Source organism: Phocoena sinus, chromosome 2 (genome assembly GCF_008692025.1).
Source record: "Phocoena sinus isolate mPhoSin1 chromosome 2, mPhoSin1.pri, whole genome shotgun sequence".
Lineage (NCBI taxonomy): Eukaryota > Metazoa > Chordata > Mammalia > Artiodactyla > Phocoenidae > Phocoena > Phocoena sinus.
Window position 1 is genome coordinate 111,795,458 of NC_045764.1, and position 26,366 is coordinate 111,821,823.

The following is a 26,366-nucleotide window of genomic DNA, read 5'->3' on the forward strand; positions in this document are numbered from 1 at the left end:
AAAACATACTAACATCAACAAAAATATAACCCTCTGGCATGATGACATATACAGTTGAGGCCCTAAATTATATCAGATTCAACCTTCAGAGTGCTTCAAACATTAAAATAAATATTTTCATCTTAAATTACATGACATTCTATTACCTCTCACGCACATACCAATACATCTAACAATTAGCTGTATTCTCTTAGCTTTTATAGTTTGAAGGCATTGTCCATCAATCACATCTTTCATCAGTCTGTTTATACAGTAGGTTACATGGTGACAAAGACAGAGAGCATACTTAAAGACAAGTTTTTAAATGTAATAACCTTTTATAATAGCTCTTGCAGTGACTACCGGTACTAGATTTCATAGAGAAAATTATTTTATTATGTCTAAAATTAAATTAATTGTTTTTTATATTTTTATTATTACAAGACTATGATGTTTATGGGACACATCTAAACTGTTGTCTTTCTTGACTGATCTGCTGGGGAGGAGCTGTTCAAAGTTGGGGTAACGAGAGGAGGTGAGCTTGTTACAAGTGGAAGTGGTAACTGGTCGAGGCTGATCCCGGGTGGCACAGCTGGAGGACTCCCTCTGTCAATTAATGCACATGGCATAGGCAAAAGATTTGAATAGGATTCTTCTGCTTGCTTGAAATGCTAGTTCCCCCAATATTATGTCAAAGAAGTCTTACCAAATTAATTATGTAAATCTTTGTCAGCCATATCATCTTTAGATGGGACTCTGCTTACATAAAGCAGATTGCCCTGTCCTCCAATCATTACTCTGATAAATAAAACACTATTTAGGTTTCTAGAATACTTGTTGAGTGTTGAGTCCAGAAAACTCGAGTGGACAGTGTGTTTTATAAGTGTTGTAGTAATGTGGTCTTGGTAATTGCCTGCCATTAGAAAATACAATCAGAATTCCCATGTATCACAGGCCAAATTCTGGAAGAGCTCTAAAGCAACCCTTGATTCTTTTCGTTATGCATATTCATGTAATTTTGGATACTCTGACACCCTGATCAACATTCATTAATACTACGAAATGCTTTAAATCACCTCATTTAAAACATTTTGTTCTGTGATCCACAAATGACTAACATTTGGAGAAGTTTACATAATACAAATGATGTGCATGTTTAGTGTAAATGAAAGATTAAAATATGAAACTAAAAGTATGCAAACATATGCAGGAAAATGCTGAGGACCTATTAACCGAAACAGGGATTTTACACCTTCTTTTCCTTTAAGCTGCTTCCAATTGTATTTTAGTTTGGGATCTTACACAGTATCATGTTTTCAAGTTGAATAAAATCACCCAAGTGCTTGGGCATGTTTTGAATGTGCTGATTTCCTACTTTGCCCAGACAAAAGCATTTCTTATTAGATCTGGTAAGGTGCTCATCTTAGCTCTGTTAGGACAATGGTGTATTATTACCAAGGACCCCAGTAACCTAACTTTTATGCATTGAAGAAGGAAGTTTAGGGATTGCCAGTATACATTTGGAAATGTGCTAAAGTTGTAAAATATGTTTAATACTCTAACCAGAATCCAGTTTTTCTATTCAGAGTTGTTTTTAGGTGCATATTTAAAAAATGCATCCATAGTCAATTATAGTTGTCCTATAATATAGGATTTTCTAACTATGAAGTAATCCAAATAGAGTTATTTGAAGAGAATCACCCTAGTTAACTGTCACATTAAATAGCACTTATTATCACCAGCAAAACATCCTTTAGGAGACACCCACTTGGCAGTTTGTTAGAATACAATGTATATTGCGGGAAGAGAGTTCTGTAATCGTGATGTTTGGGACATTTTACAGCAATCAATAAAGAAGTGTAGATTTGTAACCATTCTCAAAACACTGTTCTTTTGTTTTTTGTTTTCTCCTCTCTATATGTACCTCTTCTCCAAGCCCACACAGAATTTTTAAGTAAAAGAAAAATGAAAAAAAAAAGTTATCAGAATTTAGGGGACTTATAGAATAAGGAGGAAGTTACACACTTTTTAGGGATCATTTTATTTGTACCACTCTGAGACTAGTCCTTTGGGAGGCAGAGATGAGTGATGGGCAGTACTCTGGAGCCAAATGTTGGCCAAAACTAATTTTGATATTAAATCCCTCTAGACCAGGTATGTTCCTATTTGGAGTATTTTAAGATAAAGATCAAATGTGTGTACAAACTTTAGTTAGGAAAGACATAAATCGTAGTCTACTAAATGGAATACCTTGGATGTTTGTGTATATGTGAGAAATTTGTATATTTTGAACTGTTTTCAGCAATTTTTCTCAACTACTCAAGCTTCTTAGTTTAGCCTCCCCATTAATTTTATTGGAAACACAAACTTTTAACACCCATGAGCCTCACTAACTCTGTGCTCAAAGATTTTCTAAGAACACCTCTTTCCCTAATGGTATCTTTTTTTCTCTTCCCGTTTTAGCGATACAGTGTGGAAATGTCCATCAGGGACCTGAAAAAGACGGAGCTGCTTAGTAAGGTTGAAGCTTTGAAGAAAGGTGGCGTTTTACTACCAAATGATCTCCTTGAAAAAGTGGATTCAATTAATGAAAAATGGGAACTGCTTGGGGTATTTGCATTTTTATTACTGTTTGTAGGTTATGTGTACATTTTTTGTGAAGCACCCTGTCTGATTTCTAATTTGAGGCACAAATACCTCTCTCTTTCAATTCACTACCTACATTTCAAACAAGCTATTCATGCTATTATGGGGGAAAAACACAGCTTTTCGTTTTCTGTTGATTTTTTTTTTACTCTGAACTTGTCTTCTCTCAGATTTTTAATAATTTTGGTTCTTTAATACGTAAAAAAGTAAGTAAAATTTGCCATGTATTATGGGCATGCACCAAGTCAACTATAATACAGTATATCCTGATATACACTGACTGTCATGCTTGAATGAATGTTAATAGAATTTATTCTGAAGGTACATGTTAGAGACATCCACTGTTTAACTATTTACTGTACCCTTCAGATGAAAAGTGGAGTTGTCACTATAGCTTTCAAGTCACACTAAAGCCACAAAAACAAAGATGCAAACTTGACCCAAATCTGAATTGCAGAATTAAATCAGCCTCTGTTTTGTGCCTCAATTTCCAGCTCACTTTTAACAAAAGCCAAAAAAAAAAAAATTTTCATGTAATTCATTTCACGCAATGATGGACTGGGTCTCAGCCAAAGACTGAGATGCAAGAATCTGGCAAAAAGGCAATATAGAGATTCTGTTACCCAGAGACCAGGATGGCACTGTGCAGGAGACAGTACTGTCCTTTTGTAGGAAGACAGCTGAGAGAGAGAGGTTAAACTGTATTTTTTCATCAACTTCTCTCCTAAATTGCCTTCACTTCAAATCAAGGGTAAGCTAAATTTGTCAATTACTTAAATGATTAATTATAACAGCTAAGTATGGGTGGTGTCAGTTATGGAGCATGATTTTGCATGCCTTCCCTTTCCTGCCTTTTAATTTTTAAAGAAATAATACTCCAAAAATATTTTGAATAAAAAGCTCTCCATGTACCTTGATGACTTGGAGGAATGCCAGTGTTCAGTTTATGCCATGCTTAATCTAGGTGATTAAAAAACTGCAAGTTTAAATCCTTGCTTTCTCATTTAAATTCACCACACTCTGCAATCGTGCAAAGTAACTTAAAACGTTAAAAGTTTTTACTCTGACCTATTGTTACATTACTTTTCAATAGTAATTAATGGCTTTCATTTTATAATATGGTGATTTAAATCAGAACCTACTAAATTCTACAGAATTCATTGATCTCATTCAGGAGAAATGCGGTTAGTGTCTGACATTTTAAAAGACTGTTTACTAAATAGATGAGAGCAGCAACTTTATATGCTTGATAGATAAAGCAATAGTCTGCCTATGCTGTATTTTCACATATCTATTTCTAATTTGATAAATAATTAACAATAATCTTTTTGGAAAATTGTTTGAAGCATGTCATGTATATAGCTCCCTAAACAAAAATTTTAAATCAAGATAACATTAAAAAAAGAAACAGAATATTTAGCTATCCTTTATGAGCCAGATACCTTAAAAATGGTTGTCATTTTAACAGAAATATCATTCGAATGCAGTACGCAGAGTTTTGTAATGATTTCTGGGGAGAGAAGGGTGCTGGGAAGATTTTAACAAAACCTGTGCTACACTACCACCACCAGGCATACTGCTTTAATTGGCATGATTACATTTTAATTGGCATGAAAAAAATTTAAAGACAAGGATTTTAACTTCTAACAATAGTAAAATAGAGGGATATGGGTTCTAATATTACTTTCATCTTAGGTGAACAGTGTGGAATGGAAATACATTAGAATGAAATGTCAGTGGTGCGTACAGTTTAATCTGTGAAATTTCGTCCCCTGTGCCGCATATTACTCTGTCTCAATTGCATATTAAACAACCCTATCGAGGCAGGCATTGGCATCTGCTGTGCTGACACAAATTGTGAATTAAATGAAATTGATGTCCTCTGTCGTATATTTATGAAGATGGACCATTCTCTGAAGTATTCTGTTTATGGAGAATTTATGATTGCAAACTGTTCCAGAACAAAAAAGTGGCAATAAATTCTTTTCTGTGACCCTACCCTCCAAGGGCATTGATTTCACCTCCTGCTGCTACTTTTGTTACAGCATAAAAACGATAGCTAAATCTGGATTCCACTGAGAGTCTTCAAATTATCAATATTTGCACCATGAAAATACAAGGGTGTTACCACGAAAGGCGATTTTTCTCCTAAAGATACTATTTACGGAACACTACACAGCAGATGAATGTTTGTTGACTTAATTTTATTTGTGTTTTAAAGCCTATTTTTGTAGCTTTAATTCATCATTATAGATTAACTCGTCCTGATTCTCCAGAGTGTTTTCCACCAAAAAAAAAAAAAAAAAGCCTTTCCTGACTGTACCTTCATGCCATAGTGGTTCATCTAAGCAGGCTTCTAGCATAGTGGATTGGGGCTTATATTAACACATATTTTAGAAAGTCTAGCATCCACAAATGCAAAGTGGGAAGAATTGAAGGGTTGAACAATTTCTAGGTCAGGTAAAATCAACAGCACCAAGGAGGCTATCCCTTCTTACTGTCCTGTGTCATAAGGTTTAGGGAATTGTACCCCACAAAACAAAAACAAAAAAAAAAAAGGGAAAAAAAAGGAATTTAATTCTCCATGCACAGTCTACTCTTGGCCTCTTTAGTATATTGATTAAACGCAAACTTCTATCTCCTGAAAATTTTTTGCAGAGAATTTTTACTGTAAACTCCTGTCATGAGAATTGAAATGAGTTTTTATCAGTGACCATGGTGAACTTTTGGGTCAAAGCTCCTTTCTGTTAGAGGAAATTAGAAGTGAATGACGTCTTCGTAAGCCTCTAGTGGTAGTCAGAACAACATCCATGGCTCGAGAATCGAATCCTAAATGGAACATTGAGCTAATCTGAACTGAATGTCAGTTGTGAGGTGGGAGATGCAGCAGACACCTTCCAGGTGGCTCTTGTCACCAGCCAAACTGTGATACGTATTTGGTACCTACGCTAATCAATGTTTTTGTTTTTTGCTGTTGGTGTTTTTGTTTTTGTTTTTAATCTGATGCATTAGAAAACCCTAGGAGAGAAGATCCAGGACACAATGGCAGGGCACAGTGGGTCGGGTGCACGTGACCTGCTCTCTCCCGAAAGCGGAAGCCTGGTAAGGCAGCTGGAGGTCAGGATCAAAGAACTGAAAGGGTGGCTAAGAGATACAGAGCTTTTCATCTTCAATTCCTGTCTGAGACAAGAAAAGGAAGGAACAATGAATGCTGAGAAACAACTGCAATACTTTAAGGTAATAAAAAACAATCAAAGTTTATAAAAAGCTTTCTTTATGGTAGGGATAAAATATTTATCAAGTACGTAAAGTATTATACCCATGTATCTATGTATCACTGTGCTCTTAAATGTTTCCTTGAATTTATAGGCACCCTCCACATTTCTTATATGCCAGCGTCTGTGTGTGTATAAAGATGATCATTAAGCGTATCAAATACACATTGTATAGGGGAAATCTCTGCTGCTTGTGTGTTTTGTGCAATGCCTGTTGAAGGAGGGCTTTGATAAATTAAAAGCAGACCAGCAAACACTAAAGATTACTGAGGACTTTGAAAGGCAGACCTAAATGTTCTATAAATAATGTGGCTAAAAATACTTCCATAAATTGATATGATAAAAACACATGATTTAAGATAAGACCATTAATGCTAACAAAAGGAAACATAATTTTTACACATGAAAGAATCAACTATTTATGGAAGGAAGAAATAAAGTAAAAGTGTTTCCTACATTAGAGGCATTTTCCACTCTAGAAAAATGTCAAACTTAGCCACATGGCTGTGTACATGTTCGTTGTATGTCCATGAAGAAGAAGTGTTCCCTTCGTTTGTTCCCATGGTTTACACAATATCTATTCAAAAGCAGTTTAAAGTTGAAATCTTTGTTCTCATTGGCCACACTGGCCTGTACTGCTTGAACCCTCCTGTAACTGCAGTGATTATTCGAACTCTGGCTGGTGTCAGCCTAAGGCTTTGGGGTTGCAAACATGAATTTGCTGGCTTAACAGGTCTGAAAGAGGAGAAAGAGGAAAATCAAGAAGGAAAGAACTTCTTGAGACCAAGCAACTATTTCTTCTCAAAGCCTTCTAGGACCAGGTTTTAGTCATCTCACATTCTGCTCTGCAGTCTTCCAGCAATCTACATATCAGAGAATGTAGTCACATGTAGTTCACCTTCCCTCTGCCAGACAGACAGGCCCCCTTTGCTCACCTGTATAACCTAAGAGGAGGCCCCCTCCAAGGTAAGACCACAGTACTTCTCAGTAAACTGTCTGCATTACACATCTACACATTGTTTTACTTGAACTCCTTGTCTGCCACTGAGTTGAAGTTAAAACCAGAAGTTAAAAAGTCTCTTGCCAAGGCAAATGGGTTTCACTATCTAAAATCTAACATCCAGATGATTTGTTACTTGACCTCCGCTTGTTTCACTCTAACCCCCCATTGCAGGGAGGTGGAGTCTTCAGATATTTCCCTCTGTGTTGTTTGAACTTAACAGGTACCATATAAAACATCCCGGTCATCAGTAGGCTAGATGTTGTGTAATTTATTTTCTCTCTATAGTATCTATATTGCAGCTTTAGTGAACTGGTTAATGGCCCCAGTCAGTTGTGTGACCTTGGTCATATTTCTTGTATGATCCCTGGTGCCTCAGTTTCTTCATCTATAAAATGGGATGCTGGTAATATTTATCTTATGCGGTTATGAGTTCATACATGTAAATCATCATTTCTACTTTTTGTAATGGTACATTCATAAAGGATAGAAATCTCAACATTATAAGCCCAAAGATGTTACATAATAATTGGGTGCTGCCAAATGACACTAGTTTTATGCTTTAGGCTTATACAGTGTCATCAACATTACCTTCAGCTAGGTCCTTGTAACAAATTTAAAAGAGATTAAGAGACACAGAGAGAGGGGCTTCCCTGGTGGCGCAGTGGTTCAGAGTCCACCTGCCGATGCAGGGGACACGGGTTCGTGCCCCGGTCTGGGAGGATCCCACATGCCGCGGAGCGGCTGGGCCCATGAGCCATGGCCACTGAGCCTGCGCGTCCAGAGCCTGTGCTCCGCAACGGGAGAGGCCACAACAGTGAGAGGCCCGCGTAATGCAAAAAAAAAAAAAAAGAGACACAGAGAGAGACAGAGAGAAATCTCTAGGCTTCCAAATCATTGAATAATTCCTAAGAGTTCTAGTCATTTGCTAACAAATACTTTGTAGCCACTAGGGAATATTCACTACCCCTAATTCATTATTTACCATGTGCATCTTAGTGCCTGAAAATAATCATAGAATTTTTCTTTCAAAAGTACCAGAGATTATCACATGCTTTTTGCTCTTTTATTTCTTCAAATCATGTTTATGTTTTCAGTATCACCATTCATTAAACTCACTACATTTATGCCCGACTCTTATTTATTTAGCTATTTTTAAAATAAGATAATAAATAGAGACTTTCCTACTGCAAAGAACAGGCAGGATCTTGATGGTGATGTACACCTCATCATGTGTTTTTCCCAGCCCTATTCCATCCCCTGCCATCCTTACACCTAAGATAATCATGATCCTGAATCCCATGTTCTTTATTTCCTTGCTTTCCTCTAGTAAGAAAGAATATTTTGAATTTTAGTTGTTTTTAAACTTATTAAAAGGTAATCATGCTGTATGTTATCTTTTAGGACTTCTTTTTCATTTAACATTATAATGCCAAGATTCATTCATCTCATTGAATATGGCTGTAATTCACTTACTTTGACATTGTGTAATATTCCTTTGTGAGTATATACATATAAAGCTAACAGCAACTTATGAGGTTGGTATTAGGATCCCGATTTTGTAGATATGGAAACAGGCACATGGAGGTTAAGTTTTGTGTGTCCAAGGCCACATATAATGAGTGGTAGAATTAGGTTTTAAATCCAGAACTGTCTGACTCTAAAGCCCATTCTCTGAACTACTATGCAAAATTGGTATTTATTGGTATTTACTGGATGCCCTTACATGCCAGGTGACTCAATGGGAAGAGCAGGACAGAACTAAATATCATTGTTTCTTTGTGGAAGGTTTATTAGTCACAATCTTCAGCAATTTAGCCAGAATAGCAAATGGCTGTAGCTATTAAAGATCTGGGGAGGTGAAAATATTTGTGTTTTCATTTTACATTTTTGTACAATATCAGTGTAAATTTCTTTGCCATGTGTCACTTTTTATTTTATTATTTTATTTTTTTAACATCTTTATTGGAGTATAATTGCTTTACAGTGGTGTGTTATGTGTCACTTTTTAAATTGAAACTTTTAAAACTTTTTGAGAATATGGAGCCCTGATGATTTTTCTGTATGACCTGAAACTCTAGTCCCTTCTAAAGTTTTGACCTTGAGGAGTTTGATTGGATAAGCTAAGTGGATCTAGCATGACAGCACTTTTTTTTTTTTTTTAAAGAAAGCTTTCTGTGTGTCAGTTGGAGTAAACGTCTTTCCTAGCCAGAATTATGAATATTTCTGAGCTGTTTACTCTTTAGTGCTCAGTATATTAGTTAAGTGTTCTGTATATTACCACATTCATTGGAAGAATGAAACCAAACGTTTGTAACAGAATAATATTTTAATATAATGTTTAAAACCTGTCAAAAATCATAATTGGTAATAGGCATATGCAGAATAAAAACTTTTTACTTACCACAAATCCAGAAAACAGATAACCTCTGCCTTTCTAAGTGATAAAACCACTCAAATAAGAGAGTTATTAAAGAACCTTTATGTGTCAGAAACTCTTTGCCATGTTCTGCCTCTTTTTGTGGGTTCCCAAATGTCTTCTGCTGTCATTGGTCACACAGAACACAGAAGACAGGCTTTATCCACAGGGTTTAGTTTTATGATTCTCCATTCTCTAAAATCTGAGGCTTTTCACAGAATGAATTTCTTTATATGACACCCAGAGTAATGATAGCTAAGCCACAGTGCGCTACCCAGGAGAACAGGGAGGGAGGGTGCTGCGTATAAAAGGAAAATCTGTCGCTTTATAGACACAACTGTTTCCTTCTCAGAGTTTGGTCTGGGATGAGAGAAAGGATCAGGATCTTAAGTTTTCAGAAAAAGAGAAAAAGCAATTGTGGAAAATATTCTTTTTCTCTAAGACAGTAATTGATAAATGTGGGATTAGACCTGAGGCAAAATTCTACCTAAGAAAGAGTTAAAGCCCAGGATGGGAGAAACACGAAGGTGTGAACCTAAAAGCCCTGGGACAGAAATGCAAAAGTGTCCAAGAGTGAACACACCATGACAACAACACTCAGAGAGCACATCAGATATTTAATGAGGCCAGCTGGCAAAGGGCCCCTTAGAGCTGTGTACGGGCAGCTTCAATGCCATTGGCTGGAAAGCTTTACTTTTTAATGATGATCCTTCAGAGAGAAAAGAAAATAATTACTTAATCATATGTTCCTTGTATCCCATAACAAAATTCATTATTCTGAAGACTCAAATTGGGGAGAAATTATCGGTTACCAGCTAAAGGAGACTGCGGCACTGGACTGGGCCCAGAACCAGCCTGGGAAGGACAAGTTTAGACCAGCCAAGAGGCTCTGTCATAAGAAGAATGAATGGGATAGATTTGGTAACCTTCACAATGACTAATGTCCCAAATTTGCTTACCAATTTAAATTTGACCAAGCACTGATTGGTTCAAAATGACAGAGTAGAAGGACGTGCACTCACTCCCTCTTGTGAGAGCACTGGAATCACAACAAACTGATGAACAATCATTGACAGGAAGACACTGGAACTCACCAAAAAAATTACCCCACATCCGAAGACAAAGGAGAAGTCTCAATGAGATGGTAGGAGTGGTGCAATCACAATAAAATCAAACCCCATAACCGCTGGGTGGGTGACTCACAAACTGGAGAACAATTATACCACAGAAGTCCACCCACTGGAATGAAGGTTCTGAGCCCCACACCAGGCTTCCCAACCTGGGGGCCTGGCAACAGAAGGGGGAATTCCCAAAGAATCAGACTTTGAAGGCTAGTGGGATTTGATTGCAGGACTTCAACAGGACTGGGGGAAACAGAGACTCCACTCTTGGAGGGCACACACAAAGTGTGTGCGCATTGAGACCCAGGGGAAGGAGCAGCAACCCCCCCCCAGGAGACTGAGCCAGGCCTACCTGCTAGTGTTGGAGGGTCTCCTGCAGAGGTGGGGGGTGGCTGTGGCTCACCGTGGGGGCAAGGACACTGGCAATGGGAGTTCTGGGAAGGACTCCTTGGCGTGAGCCCTCCTGGAGTCCACCATTAGCCTCACCAAAGAGCCTGTAGCCTCCAGTGCTGGGGCGCCTCAGACCAAATAACCAACAGGGAGGGAACTCAGTGCCACCCATCAGCAGACAAGCAGATTAAAGTTTTACTGAGCTCTGCCCACCAGAGCAATACCCAGCTCTACCCACCACCAGTCCCTCCCATCCGGAAGTTTGCACAAACTTTTTAGATAGCTTCATCCACCAGAGAGCAGACAGCAAAAGCAAGAAGAACTATGTTCCTGCAGTCTGTATAATGAAAACCATATTCACAGAAAGACAGACAAAATGAAAAGGCAGAGGACTATGTACCAGATGAAGGAACAAGACAAAACCCAAGAAAAACAACTAAATGAAGTGGAGACAGGCAAACTTCCAGAAAAAGAATACAGAATAATGATAGTGAAGATGATCCAGGACCTCAGAAAAACAATGGAGGCAAAGATTGAGAAGATGCAAGAAATGTTTAACAAAGACCTGGAAGAATTAAAGAACAAACAAACAGAGATGAACAATACAATAACTGAAATGAAAAATACACTAGAAGGAATCAATAGCAGAATAACTGAGGCAGAAGAACAGATAAGTGACCTGGAAGACAGAATGGTGCAATTCACTGCCACGGAACAGAATAAAGAAAAAAGAATAAAAAGAAATGAAGACAGCCTAAGAGACCTCTGGAGCAACATTAAACGAACCAACATTCGCATTATAGGGGTCCCAGAAGGAGAAGAGAGAGCGAAAGGACCCAAGAAAATATTTGAAGAGATTATAATCAAAAACTTCCCTAACATGGAAAAGGAAATAGCCACCCAAGTCCAGGAAACGCAGAGAGTCCCAGGCAGGATAAACCCAAGGACAAACATGCCGAGACACATAGTAATCAAATTGACCAAAAAAAAAAAAAAAAAAAAAATGACAAAGAAAAATTATTAAAAGCAACAAGGGAAAAATGACAAAGAACATACAACGGAACTCCCATAAGGTTAACAGCTGATTTCTCAGCAGAAACTCTACAAGCCAGAAAGGAGTGGCATGATATATTTAAAGTGATGCAAAGGAAGAACCTACAACCAAGATTATTCTACCCAGCCAGCATCTTATTCAGATTCGACAGAGAAATCAAAAGTTTTACAGACAAGCAAAAGCCAAGAGAATTCAGCACCACCAAACCAGCTCTACAGAAAATGCTAAAGGAACTTCTCTAAGTGGGAAACACAAGAGAAGAAAAGGACCTACAAAAACAAACCCAAAGCAATTAAGAAAATGGTAATAGGAACATACATATCGACAATTACCTTAAATGTGAATGGACTAAATGCTCCAACCAAAAGACACAGGCTCACTAAATGGATACAAACACAAGATCCATATATATGCTGTCTACAAGAGACCCACTTCAGACCTAGGGACACATACAGACTGAAAGTGAGGGGATGGGAGAAGATAATCCATGCAAATGGAAATCAAAAGAAAGCTGGAGTAGCAATACTCATATCAGATAAAATAGACTTTAAAATAAAAAATGTTACAAGAGACAAGGAAGGACACTACATAATGATCAAGGGCTAAATCCAAGAAGAAGACATAACAATTATAAATATATGCACCCAACATAGGAACACCTCAATACATAAGGCAACTGCTAACAGTTATAAGAGAGGAAATTGACAGTAACACAATAATAGTGAGGGACTTTAACACCTCACTTACACCAATGGACAGATCATCCAGACAGAAAATTAATAAGGAAGCACAAGCTTTAAATGACACGATAGACCAGATAGATTTAATTGATATTTATAGGAAATTCCATCGAAAACAGCAGATTACACTTTCCTCTCATATACACACAGAACATTCTCCAGGATAGATCACATCATGGGTCACAAATCAAGCCTCGGTAAACTTAAGAAAATTGAAATCATATCAAGCAAATTTTCTGACCCCAACGCTATGAAATTGGATATCAATTACACGGCAAAATACATAAAAAACACAAATGCATGGAAGCTAAACAATACGTTACTAAATAACCAAGCGATCACTGAAGAAATCAAAGAGGAAATCAAAAAATACCTAGAGACCAATAACAATGAATAGATGACGATCCAAAGCCTATGGGATGCAGCAAAAGCAGTTCTAAGAGGGAAGTTTATAGCAATACAATCCTACCTCAAGAAACAAGAAAAATCTCAAATAAACAATCTAACCTTACACCTAAAGGAACTAGAGAAAGAAGAACAAACAAAACCCAAAGTTAGTAGAAGGAAAGAAATCATAAAGACCAGAGCAGAAATAAATGAAATAGAAACAAAGAAAACAATAGCAAAGATCAATAAAAGTAAAAGTTGGTTCTTTGAGAAGATAAACAAAATTGATAAACCTTTAGCCCGACTCATCAAGAAAAAGAGGGAGAGGACTCAAATCAATAATATTAGAAATGAAAAAGAAGTAACAACAGACACTGCAGAAATACAAAGCATCATAAGAGACTACTACAAGCAACTCTATGCCAATAAAATGGACAACCTGGAAGAAATGGACAAATTCTTAGAAAGGTATAACGTTCCAAGACTGAACCAAGAAGAAATAGAAAATATGAACAGACCATTCACAAGTAATGAAATGGAAACTGTGATTTAAAATGTTCCAACAAACAAAAGTCCAGGACCAGCTGGCTTCACAGGTGAATTCTATCAAACATTTAGAGAGGAGCTAACACTGATCCTTCTCAAACTCTTCCAAAAATTGCAGAGGAAGGAACACTCCCAGACTCATTCTATGAGGCCACCATCACCCTGATACCAAAACCAGACAAGATACTACAAAAAAAGAAAATTACAGACCAATATCACTGATGAATATAGATGCAAAAATCCTCAACAAAATACTAGCAAACAGAATCCAACAACACATTAAAAGGATCATACGTCATGATCAAGTGGGATTTATCCCAGGGATGCAAGGATTCTTCAATATACACAAATCAATCAATGTGATACACCATATTAACAAATTGAAGAATAAAAACCATGTGATCATTTCAGTAGATGCAGAAAAAGCTTTTGGCAAAATTCAACAGCGATTTATGAGAAAAACTCTCCAGAAAGTGGGCATAGAGGGAACCTACCTCAACATAATAAAGGCCATATACGACACACCCACAGCCAACATCATTCTCAATGGTGAAAAACTGAAAAAATTTCCTTTATGAACAAGACAAGGGTGTCCACTCTCGCCATGATTATTCAACATAGTTTTGGAAGTCCTAGCCATGGCAATCAGAGAAGAAAAAGAAATAAAAGGAATACAAACTGTAAAAGAAGAAGTGAAACTGTCACAGTTTGCAGATGACATGATACTAGACATAGAGAATGCTAAAGATGCCACCAGAAAACTACTAGAGCTAATCAATGAATTAGGTGAACTAGCAGGAAACAAAATTAATGCACAGAAATCTCTTGCATTCCTATACACTAACAATGAAAGATCAGAAAGAGAAATTAAGGAAACTATCCCATGCATCATTACAACAAAAAGAATAAAATACCTAGGTATAAACCTCCCTAAGGAGGTAAAGGACCTGTACCCAGAAGACGATGAGACACTGATAAAAGAAATCAGAGATGACAGAAACAGATGGAGAGATATACCATGTTCTTGCATTGAAAGAATCAATATTGTGAAATTGAATATATAACCCAAAGCAATTTACAGATTCATTGCAATCCCTATCAAATTACCAATGGCATTTTTTTACAGAACTGGGACAAAAAATCTTAAAATTTGTATGGAGACACGAAAGACCCTGAATAGCGAAAGCAATCTTGAGGGAAAAACACAGAGATGGAGGAATCAGACTTCCTGACTTCAGACTGTACTACAAAGCTACAGTAATCAAGACAATATGGTACTGACACAAAAACAGAAATATAGATTAGTGGAACAGGATAGAGAGCCCAGAGATAAACCCACACACCTATGGTCAACTAATCTATGACAAAGGAGGCAAGGATATACAATGGAGAAAAGACAGTCTCTTCAATAAGTGGTGCTGGCAAAACTGGACAGCTACATGTAAAAGAATGAAATTAGAACACTTCCTAACACCATACACAAAAATAAACTCAAAATGGATTAAAGACCTACATGTAAACCGAACACTATACAACTCTTAGAGGAAAACATAGGAAGAACAAACACTCTTTGACATAAATCACAGCAAGATCTTTTTTGACCCACCTCCTAGAGTAATGGAAATAAAAACAAAAATAAACAAATGGGACCTAATGAAACTAAAAGCTTTTGCACAGCAAAGGAAACCATAAACAAGATGAAAAGACAACACTCAGAATGGGAGAAAATATTTGCAAATGAATTCAATGGACAAAGGATTCATCTCCAAAATATATAAACAGCACTTGCAGCTCAATATTTAAAAAATAAACAATCCAATCAAAAATTGGGCAGAAGACCTAAATAGACATTTATCCAAAGACATACAGATGGCGAAGAGGCACATGAAAAGCTTCTCGACATCACTAATTAGTAGAAAAATGCAAATCAAAACTCCAATGGGGTATCACCTCACACCGGTCAGAATGGGCATAATCAAAAAATCTACAAACAACAAATACCGGAGAGGATGTGGAGAAAAGGGAACCCTCCTGTACTGTTGGTGGGAATGTAAATTCATACAGCCACTATGGAGAACAGTATGGAGGTTCCTTCAAAAACTAAAAATAGAATTACCACATGACCCAGCAATCCCACTACTGGGCATATACCCAGAGAAAACCATAATTCAAAAGGACACATGCACCCAATGTTCATTGCAGCACTATTTACAATAGCCAGGTCATGGAAACAACCTAAATGCCCATCAACAGATGAATGGATAAAGAAGATGTCGTATATATATATACAATGGCATATTACTCAGCCATAAAAAGGAATGATATTGGGTCATTTGTAGACACATGGATGGACCAAGAGATGGTTATACAGAGTGAAGTAAATCAGAAAAAGAAAAACGAATATCATATATTAATGCATATATGTGAAATCTAGAAAAATGGTACAGATGAACCAGTTAGCAAGGCAGAAATAGAGCCACAGATGTGGCTATGGACAAACTATGGACACCAAGGGGGGAAAGCGGGGGGTGGGGCATGGGGATGAATTGGGAGATTGGGGTTGACGTATATGCATTAATATGTATAATATAGATAACTAGTAAGAACCTGCTATATTTAAAAAAATTAAATTAAAAAAAAGGAATTTGACCAAGCACTTTTATGCATGTTATTATATTTAAACCTTACCCTAGTTATATAAGTTGAAAATTGTGGTCACCTTCTTATGTGTGTTTTTATTTATTTTCATGAATGAAGAACTTGAGATATGGAAAGTTAATGTGACTTGTTTGAATTCGCACAGCAACCAGCAGCAGAGACAAAGCAAAAGCCATGGTCTTCGGGTTCAAATTTTAGTATTCTCCCATTCTGTCATTTGCTGACCCTTCGGTAAACATTGAAACCTTGTTTTACTCTAAATCAAGGGTTGGCAAACATTTTCTATAAAAAGCAGGTAATATAATCTCTGTCGCAGTTATTCAGCTCTGCTGTTATAGTGTAAAAGCAGCCATAGAGAATATGTAAATGAATATTGTGTGTTTAATAAAACTTATTTACAAAACTATTTACAAGAGCCGGCAGTGGCTAGCAGACCTTAGTTTTCTGACCCTGCTCTAGATTACAAAAATTATCATAAACATGGGAATGGGTACCATCTGCATCTCCTTTAAGGAAAGGAGGCCACGCAATAATTGCATTAGGAGGAAGAAAACATTCTTTTAATAATTGTAATAGTGACAACCAGTACTTATTGAGTGCTCATTAGATGTGAGTCACAGTTTCTAAGTTTCTCCATTCACTTATTTAATCCTCATCACCATCTTGAGGCAGCTGGTTTATTATCCCCTACTTATGGATGAGAAAACTGAGGCAGGGAAAATTGAAGTTAATGAAGTTCATACAGTTAATAAGTGATAGAGCCAATAGTCAGGTCTAGAAAGTCTTCCAGAATCTGCCGCTACTTTGTAGACTCAGTAGTCCTTGGGTCAAAGATCTATTTTCTGGAAAGAGAAAAAGATGTTAACTCATAACTTACTCTATTGTTCCTCATCCCTTTTCTGATTCCTTGGATAGCCATCTAGAGGATGTTAGGTTGTAACCTCCTCAGCAGCTTCCCAGATATAACCTGAAACCAACTGCCACAAACAGAGGGCAGGAAGAGACTGAAGAAAGAGGCAGACCACTCCAGATTGGTAGGTGGCAGGTTTAATAGGAAAGGGAACTTAGGAGGCTTGTCATGGGCAGCCACAAGACAAGAAATTTCCCCACCTCCAGAATCTTAAATGTTTATATAGAGGCCTGAACTGTGTTCAGTCATGTACACAGTCCAGATAGTCTCACCACCACACTGTTACCTCAAGGCTGTATCCTTGGGGCAGCTTCTGAGGGCAGGGAAGGCAAGCAGAACACACATTCCGAGGACAGGGGAGGAGAAGAGGAGTCCAGTTGCCCGGGTTCAGCTTGAAGGTCAAACGATAGTCACGTCTTCTTGATGACCACCACCCCGCCTCAATAGAGGAAGTCAGCAAGTCAATGTTTTAAACCTCGGACATTAAAAATTTTAGAGTAGGGTCTTTAACAGAATTTCAAGTTAACTATGAGGTATGCAGCATTACTAAGTAATTACTCTGAAAGGGAATATCGCTGATGTACTTTTGCAAAATAGATAAATAAAAGAGCTAAACACAGTTCACATGCTTTAAGAAGTATTTTCCCAAATCTCGCTGTGTAATTTCCAGAAATAAAAATAGAACCAATCTAGCCAAGACATTTAGAGGGAATTTCCCATGTCCACTATAATCAATCTCAAATGGCACCATAAATAATCACATGTCCTATGTCCTTCAAAACCCGCATTTTTAAGGAGATAAGGTTGAAAGACAGAAGAGAATATGTTGTAAGTTTTGAGATTTGAGAGAGGAGGCCATGGTTCCTACAGGTCCAGGATCATCTCTGCTGCTGTGTCCTGGAGCCATACAAACTTGGTAATGATGCTATTGGCAAAGCTGCAAACAAAGAATTACAGTAATTCAATCTGGCTGTAACAAAAGCGTATAAAATGCTTTCAAAATCAACAGATAACAGACAGGATTTAATCCTTTCTATGTGTCTTAAATACATTTTTTTAAAAAGCTATTATATTAACCATGTATGTTCATCAAAAAGTAAGTACTGAAATCAGCTTTTATTAGATATTTTCCCCACTGTATATAAAAAAATCCATTGCCTAACACTGCTTTGGAAGTAATTTTGAGTAATTGGATACAATATAGAGCTGCCTTGTAAAGAAAAAAACATTGGCTAGGTTAAGGTTGAAATTCAAAGATAGATTTAAATAAATGTTATTCACACTACCATCTGGGGGTAGTGGGAAGACCCACAGGAAATTTTTATAGGCAATCCCATTGTAAGCCTTCTAAAGTAAAAGAAAATGGAGTAACAAAGGCCTAATTCTTTCTGAGTACACCTTTTTCTAGAAGATGCTGAATGATTCCTGAAGTGGGGCAATCTGCCCCTGAATTGAGGATTCATAGAGGTAGCCATAGACTCATGTCATATGTGTCGTTTGTATTACTGCTCTCAGGTAAACCAGATTCATGGAAGTTAAAGGCTGCACTGTTAATCTAGAAAGATGACAGAGAGATGTCACCCATCCTTACTTCACTGCTGCCTCAAAAACCAGACAGAACTGCGTTTAGGCTCTGAAACCACAGTGATGAATATTTCTATTCTTACTTGATTTCTTAACATTATTTAAATGTTATTTTAATTGATAATAAACTCAAATTATGAAGAAACTGGGAGTACAGAATTTCAAAGATGTCTCCATGCTCTTCATGTAGATAAGATTGAAGCAGTGAATCTGATCCACCATAATGTAGAAGCTTAAGCCTGTGGGTTCAAGATGCATGAGTTTATCCTGTCTCTACCTATTTCTAATCCGTGATTTTTCTTAAAGCCCCAGGTTTCTCATCATAAAAATAGACATAGTAATAACACTTACCTCATAGAATGGCTATGAGTATTAAATGAGATAATATATACGAAAACTCCTTAAAATGGAGCCTACCTAGTGAGAACTCAGCATTATAATGCTATCAGCATTATAATTACTATAGCATAAGCTTGTCCTTTTTAAAAAGCATTTATTTGTAATACAGTAGGGCAAATGGATAAAGTAAATGGTAAATAGTAATCAGGGAAAATTCCATGGGTTTCAATTACTTCAGGATTAGTTGTAGGATCTTTAAGAACTGAATTATCTGTTAGTTGGATCATTGGCCTATTACTGCCTAGGTCAGACCACAAGAGAATTGTTTTCCTCTCAAGACTAGAAAAAAAGGAGATAGTCAGTAGACCTCCTAAGTTTGCCCTTTGACCTGTGGACTGGACAGCTTTTCTGGGGTGCAGAAAACTAGGTCCCAGATTATCAAAGGTGGGTCTCCACATTAGGCTGCTTTACAGCTTTTGAGCAAGGTGGTAACACTTGGAGGACATTTTCTTCCCTACTTTCTGTCTCCCTGACCCTCTTTTGTAAACACCCCTTTATAGCTTCATCATATTTCTCACAGATTATTGCTCTATACAGATACACGTATACCACACACACACACACACACACACACACGCACACACACACAAAATTAGACCTTAAATTAAGGAAACAAACCTTTTTTTTCAGTGTTCATATTGAATTGTCAGTTATTTTTCTGTAATTTTACCACATCATTCTTTTATATTTAACCAATTAATGGTATTTATTGAATATCTCTCACTAGGTTCTGTTAGTTGGCAACATTATGATCTAGGATTTTCAGCTGTGTAATCTCAGCAAATAATTTCTCTTCTCTTTGCCTGATACTTTTTATTTGTAAATTTAGACTCTTGGATTGAAAGAATTCAACTCTAGCATTCTGTGATTCTGTACTAGCCATCTTTTTCTATCAGTAAATTTATTCAATTGTAGATGCCGTTTAATTCCTCTAAACAATACTTTTGGTTTGGCACAAAATTTCTGGTATATAATCAACTTTATATGCCAGGATTCATGTTTACTTCATTGAAAATGATGCTTCAGAAGGACAAAGGCATCTTTTGAACCAAAGTTGCAATGTTGTTGCCTTTGGCACCATGATAGCTTTCGCTTCATACCCATTTCCTTTCTAACATTATAGTGTCTTTATAATTTGAATAGAGACGTTGTATAAAATGTAAATGAAAAGGTCTTCCTAGTTATGAATTTCAGTCAGGATGGTGGCACAGGTAACATGTTTTGTTTCATCAGGACTTGGTTGATTTAAAAGTAGAAAGAAATAATGCCTGTTAATTATTGGTGCAGCTAATTATTATTATTTTATAAATATAATCACATTCTTTCTCATACTTTCAATAGTTTCTTTTGACATTTGCATTTATTTTATAAGAATATGAAAAATAATTCAGTTAATTCTTTATACATTTTTTATTCCTCAACATAATTTTTTATACCATGGTTTTCCACTTTAAAAAATTATTCTTAGTACTGACTATTGGATTGTCTTCTAATAATTTTTATAGAAAAAGTACTTTCCTGGTATATTCTCCAAACCATTGCATGTCTGAAAATGTATTTTTCTTGACCTCACATATAAACAATAGCTTGCTGAACAGAAAACTTTGTTATGGGGAGTATAACCTTTTGCCATCAAAACTGCTAATGATTCTGTTGGCATTTGGAGATGCCAAAAAAGGAGAAGTCTAATTTTTGTTGCCACATAGAACTTTATTTTTCATTTGTGTGTGACTGGGTGTTGGTTTCTTTATTTCTTTTGCTGGGAACTTGGTGAGTCCTAATTGATTTTGAGAACTTAAACCCTGCTTTAGATCAGGAAAGTTTTACCTACTATTTGATTATCATAAGTTCTTTATATGTTTAGTTCCCTCCTTTTGAAAGTCCTATTCAATGCATATTGATGAGCCTATATTGACACATCATACACCCAGCATCCATAGTTTATGTTACTGTTCACTCTTGGTTTGTACATTCTATGGGTTTGGACAAATGTATAATGACGCGTCCATCATCATGCCTAGTATTTCACTGACCTAAAAATCCTCTGTACTCTGCCTATTCATTCATCATCCCGCACTCACCACCCCAACCCCTGGCAACCTCTGGTCTTTTTACTCCCCATAGTTTTGCCTTTTCCACAATGTCATGCGTTTGGAATTATAGTATGTAGCCCTTTCAGATTGGCTTCTATCAGTTAGTAATATGCATTTAAGATTCCTCCACATCTTTTCATGGTTTAATAAGTCATTTCTTTTTAGCACTGAGTAATATTCCACTGTCTGGAGGTACCACAGTTTACTAATTCATTCACCTACTAAAAGACATCTTGGTTGCTTCCAAGTTTTGGTAATTATGAATAAAGCTGCTATAAATATCCATGTGCAGGTTCTTGTGTGAACATAACTTTTCAGCTCCTTTGGGTAAATACCAAGGAGTGTGATTGCTGGATTATATAGTAAGAGTGTGTTCAGTTTTGTAAGAAATTCCCAAACTGTCTCCCAAAGTGTTGGTACCATTTTGCATTCCTACCAGCAATGAATGAGACCTCCTGTTTCTCCCTAACCTTGCCAGCATTTGGTGTTGTGTGTTCCAAATTTTGGCCATTCTAATAGGTGCATGGTGGTATTTCATTGTTATTTTAAGTATATAAACTTGTTAAGAGTAGGAACTATATTTTTTAAAAAAAATTTTATTGAAGTATAGTTGATTTACAATGCTGTTCTAATTTCAGGTGTACAGCAAAGTGACTCAGTTATATGTGTATATATATATAGTATATATATATTCTTTTTCAGATTCTTTTCCCTTATAGGCTATTACAAAATATTGAATATAGTTCCCTGTGCCATACAGTGGGCCCTTGTTGGTTATCTATTTTATATATAGTAGTGTGTATCTGTTAATCCCAAACTCCTAATTTATCCCTCCCCCCATTTCCCCTTTGGTAACCATAAGATTGTTTTCTATGTTTGTGAGTGTTTCTGTTTTGTAAATAAGTTCATTAGTATCATTTTTTTAGATTCCATATATAAGCGATATCATATGAGATTTGTCTTTGGCTTACTTCACTTAGTATGACAATCTCTAGGTCCATCCAGGGGTAGGAACTATCTTGAAGTTGTCATCTTTTGCTTGCCCTTCACAGTAATGAAGACAATGCCTTAGAGTTGCTAGATACTAAAGAAGTACATAGCACATTGTAGAATTTCATCACAAGATGGTATTTGAGGTCATTTGGCTATCTCAACCTCCTTATTCCAAAGAAGAGAAAACCAAGTATCTGATAAATTAAGTGACTCACCCAGGACCGTACAACCAGAGCCAGGTGGCAGCCCATATCTCCTGAATCCTAACCCAGGCTATAGTCCAATAATACCAAACCAATGATTTTATGTGAGTCATCATTGATGCCTTTGCAATTTTCACATCTTGATTTTTCCTCTACAAAATAGAGATAATAAGCCTATTATTTGATGAATAGAAATTAAAAATGATCATCACAAGGGACATTGTGATTGATAGGAAATGTAGAAATGCTTACTAATACTATGAAGTGCTATTTTAAACAGTATTAAAAATAGATATGACAACAAACCAAGGCTTTTCTGGCATTGGAACTCAGAGTCTACCCATCCTGACCCTGCATCTTCTCATTTCAGGGGTTTTACTCTCAGGAGTTCAACTCAGTATGGAGTTTGCTATCATTTTTCACCTTGTGTTTATGTTGTACCTCCATATGAGGAGCTTAAGGAGCTTTACAGACATTAGCTCATTAATCCTCCCAAAAACTTCTCTAAGATAGGGCAGGGGCAAAAATTATTATTTCTATCTGGAAAAAAAATGGCCTAACTTATCTCTCTTAATTTTACTGGTACTCTAAACCATTGATTAAATCCTAACTTATACCCTGTACACTTAAAATATAATATTTTCTTCCCCAAGGATATTTTTCTTTCTTTTTCAATGTAATGTCATGAAGATAAGTGTGAAACCAGAATGACAGGTCTGGTGTTACAAGCTCATTTGCAAAGCATAGGATAGGCGATAGGTTCCTCCTTCCCTCTATGCTCTCCTCATTTTCTAAAAAATATCCTTTATTCCCCCTCAGTCATGACAGGAGAAGTGACTTTTAGGATTTGGAGGGATGTTTCGAGACCAACTGACTCCTTTATCTGTAAGCCAAGACCACCAGCAAGAGAACCAATGGATCCATTCAACCATGCCATACTAACTCTCTATAAAACACTGGTGCAACAGACTTCAAAGCTTTGCAAAAGCAGCAATAGAACTTAAATTTTCAGTCTTGTGTGCTTTGCTTAGGCATGTGGTTCTCACTATAAAGGTATTTGGAGTCAGACTTTGAGGATGTTGGAACATGACCAAGACATGAGAAGAATCTGAGGCCAAGCAAGGTTGTTTCATGTAAACGATTGCAACAACACACTTGCCCATTTAGAGCGGTTGCCCACAGTTCAGGCCAATGAAAAGGAAAATGAATAAGAATGATAAAGACAAAGTGAAACTAGTACCCTATCACCCCTCAAAGTTTATCAGAGCGGGTAAGAATCATCTTGCAACTGATTTGAGAGATATTCCATGTTTTATTATTATCTTTTAAAAGACCATCTCAGACCGCCATATGATATTTTTCCTGTCTCATAACAAAATAAAGTTATGTAATAATCTGATGCCAGAAGATGGTAAAGGCTAAAGAATCATTGCATTTTAGGGAAGGGGTATTGAGGGCACATAAAAGTTACATCATTTACTTGAGATCACGTAAATAATTATTGCCAAACTAGGTGAAGGCCCTAAGTTGTGTTTCTTTCCCTCCCTCAATCCAAGTTGCTTCTCAGATGTTCAACTAAAATACCTTTATGCTTAGATGACTTAATGTTCTACCTTGCTGCCTGATGAAGGGGTTTAATGAGAGGACTTCCCCCCAGTGTATTTAATCTTGTTTTGGGGAACAGGCAGGAGAGGGGTGCGGCATCTTTTCTCAGAAGAAAACATGTTCTTCTAAAAGGAAAATTAGCTTTTTCAAGAAACTGCTCTTAAAAATTTCTCCTGGACCTCTGCTTTGTTTAAGCTATGGGAGTGTTTAAAGAATGAAGTTCTTATTACATTTCCTTTTCACAAGGTTGTGGAATATTGCTTTGAGTTAAGTAATCATCAGAGCAATTTACCAGTTGGCTAATATTTAGTCAGCGTCTCTCTACTACCTGATATAACAGTTAAAGAGTGTTTTGCTGTTATATATTAGTTAAACTTCTAAGAGAAGTTTACTAACCTGAGAGTGTGGTTAGCATTACTGCACATCTGGGAATACTGAAAACTAGCAAAAAAGGAGTTGAATTGCCCGGGGCTTCCACCACAAAAGCAAAGGAAAGAGCTAAGAAGCAAATTCCCAATGGTCCAGACCCACGGGAAAATGTCCTATTTATTTTAGGTGCTATGAAAATAACATCAGAAATATGAAGTTTATAGAGCTGGCTATACCTCAGCCTCTTCCAGGTCAGGGAGGAATAAATGAAAAAAAATAGAAGGGTCTTTCTTATATTGACTTTTTGTCCTTAGTATCATTTTCCTCTTTTTTAGTGGTGTTATTCCCCACAGCCTAACTTTCTTCCTGCATTCTTGCTGTGTCCCTAGAGTTCTTGAATTCATTTACTTCCCATCTGTAGGATTCTTGAATAACAGTAATACTTCCCTAAAATACCAATTCCTAGCTGTTATACTTCAAGTAACACTCTGAGCTTTGTGATGAGTTCCAGGAGTGGCTTCATAGGAAATAACAAGTAAGTTAGCCAGAGATAAGTCTGGAAAAATACGGTTTGCTCGAGGAGGCGGGTGAAGAATAGTCAACTGTGTATGGATGAGAGAGTTAGAAAACAGCACGCAGCAGAGTTGAGTGATTCATGAAACAAATTAGTCCAACAATCTGTCCTGTCCTCTGTGTTCCACATTATCCCTGGGAATTCCTTTTGTGTGCTCCCGTGTTCTCTTGCTTTCCTTCTTAATGCTATTTCGTCCCCCAGGTGTGGTCTTTATGATGGTTCTTTTTTCATCTGAACTCACAGATGAGTTCAGGTAGTTGGGATCCACAAATAATCCAGAGAAGCAAATCACCTTCATCCATTCTCCAGAATTACTTGTTTTTTAAAAATATTTATTTATTTTATTTTTGGCTGCATTGGGTTTTAGCTGCGGCATGTGGGCTCTTTCATTGTGGCGTGCGGTGGTCTTCGTTGTGGCACGCAGGCTTCTCTCTCTAGTTGTGGCGTGTGGGCTCAGTAGTTGCCGTGCGCGGGCTTAGCTGCCCTGTGGTGGCATGTGGGATCTTAGTTTCCCAGACAGGGATTGAACCTGCGTGCCCTGCACTGGAAGGTGTTCTTAACCACTGGACCACCAGGGAAGTCCCCTCCAGAATTACTTTGAGTGGAATCAGTAAGAGTTAAAAAGCACAGTGGGTATTGTAAAAAGATTTCAAAATATAATGTAAAAATAAAAGGCAATTAGTGCCTCATCTGCTTATGAAAAGAGAGTGGGATTTTAAGAAAAGGTATAGTATAATGGCTAAGTTGCATTTATATCCAGCACCCTTTCCCCCTTATTGCTAGAAGTTACCTTTCTGTAATTGCAGACTAGTTTAGCATCTTAACAATAATGGACATGTTTTTAAAGTGCATTCTTTATTCCAGGGAGACTCTGTAATAGATACCAGCATTTTAGTAATGATACAAGCAATCTGTAAGCTATTACAGTTTTCTTTAGAGTAACGTAATCTTCATATTGTTTTGTATGTCTGGAATTTTAATAGTGTTTTTAATTTAGAAAAGGAAGTATATAACATATTACTAATTACATGTGAATATGAACTAAGCACACGACCACTGAGCTTGATTCTTAAAAACAAACATGTTTAAAAGTACTTAACCTAGTGTAGGGTAAGTCACAAGGAAATTAAAGAATGCCACACAGGGCTAACAGCAGCTTTCATGGAATAACACAGTGAGGGTCTTCATTTTTAGAATGGTTATTAATTTTGGTCTACAGCTAAAAAGTACCTAAGAGGTATAGAAATACTCCTTTCCAAATATAATTAATGTTTTTTGAACAGATGAAGGTACAAAAGAATTAAAACATAAATATGAGTGTATTAAAAGAATGTTTAGTTTTTCCCTTGATGACACCATTCATTGAAGGGTGTCCAAGAATTTGTAGTATTAATAGTCCTGGTGGCCCTTAATGATTCAAC

The 26,366-nt window shown here is 36.8% G+C and overlaps 1 protein-coding gene across 7 annotated transcripts in view; it reads left to right on the forward strand.

Annotated features, from left to right (window-relative positions):
- The window catches only part of AKAP6 (A-kinase anchoring protein 6), a 643,220-nt gene that overhangs the window by 548,595 nt on the left and 68,259 nt on the right, over positions 1–26,366 (forward strand). For all 7 annotated transcript variants that reach the window (XM_032622554.1, XM_032622560.1, XM_032622555.1 and 4 more), the window contains 2 exons: positions 2,443–2,589; positions 5,638–5,862. In XM_032622554.1, coding sequence (XP_032478445.1) covers positions 2,443–2,589; positions 5,638–5,862 — 372 coding nt within the window. The remainder of the gene's footprint in view (positions 1–2,442; positions 2,590–5,637; positions 5,863–26,366) is intronic.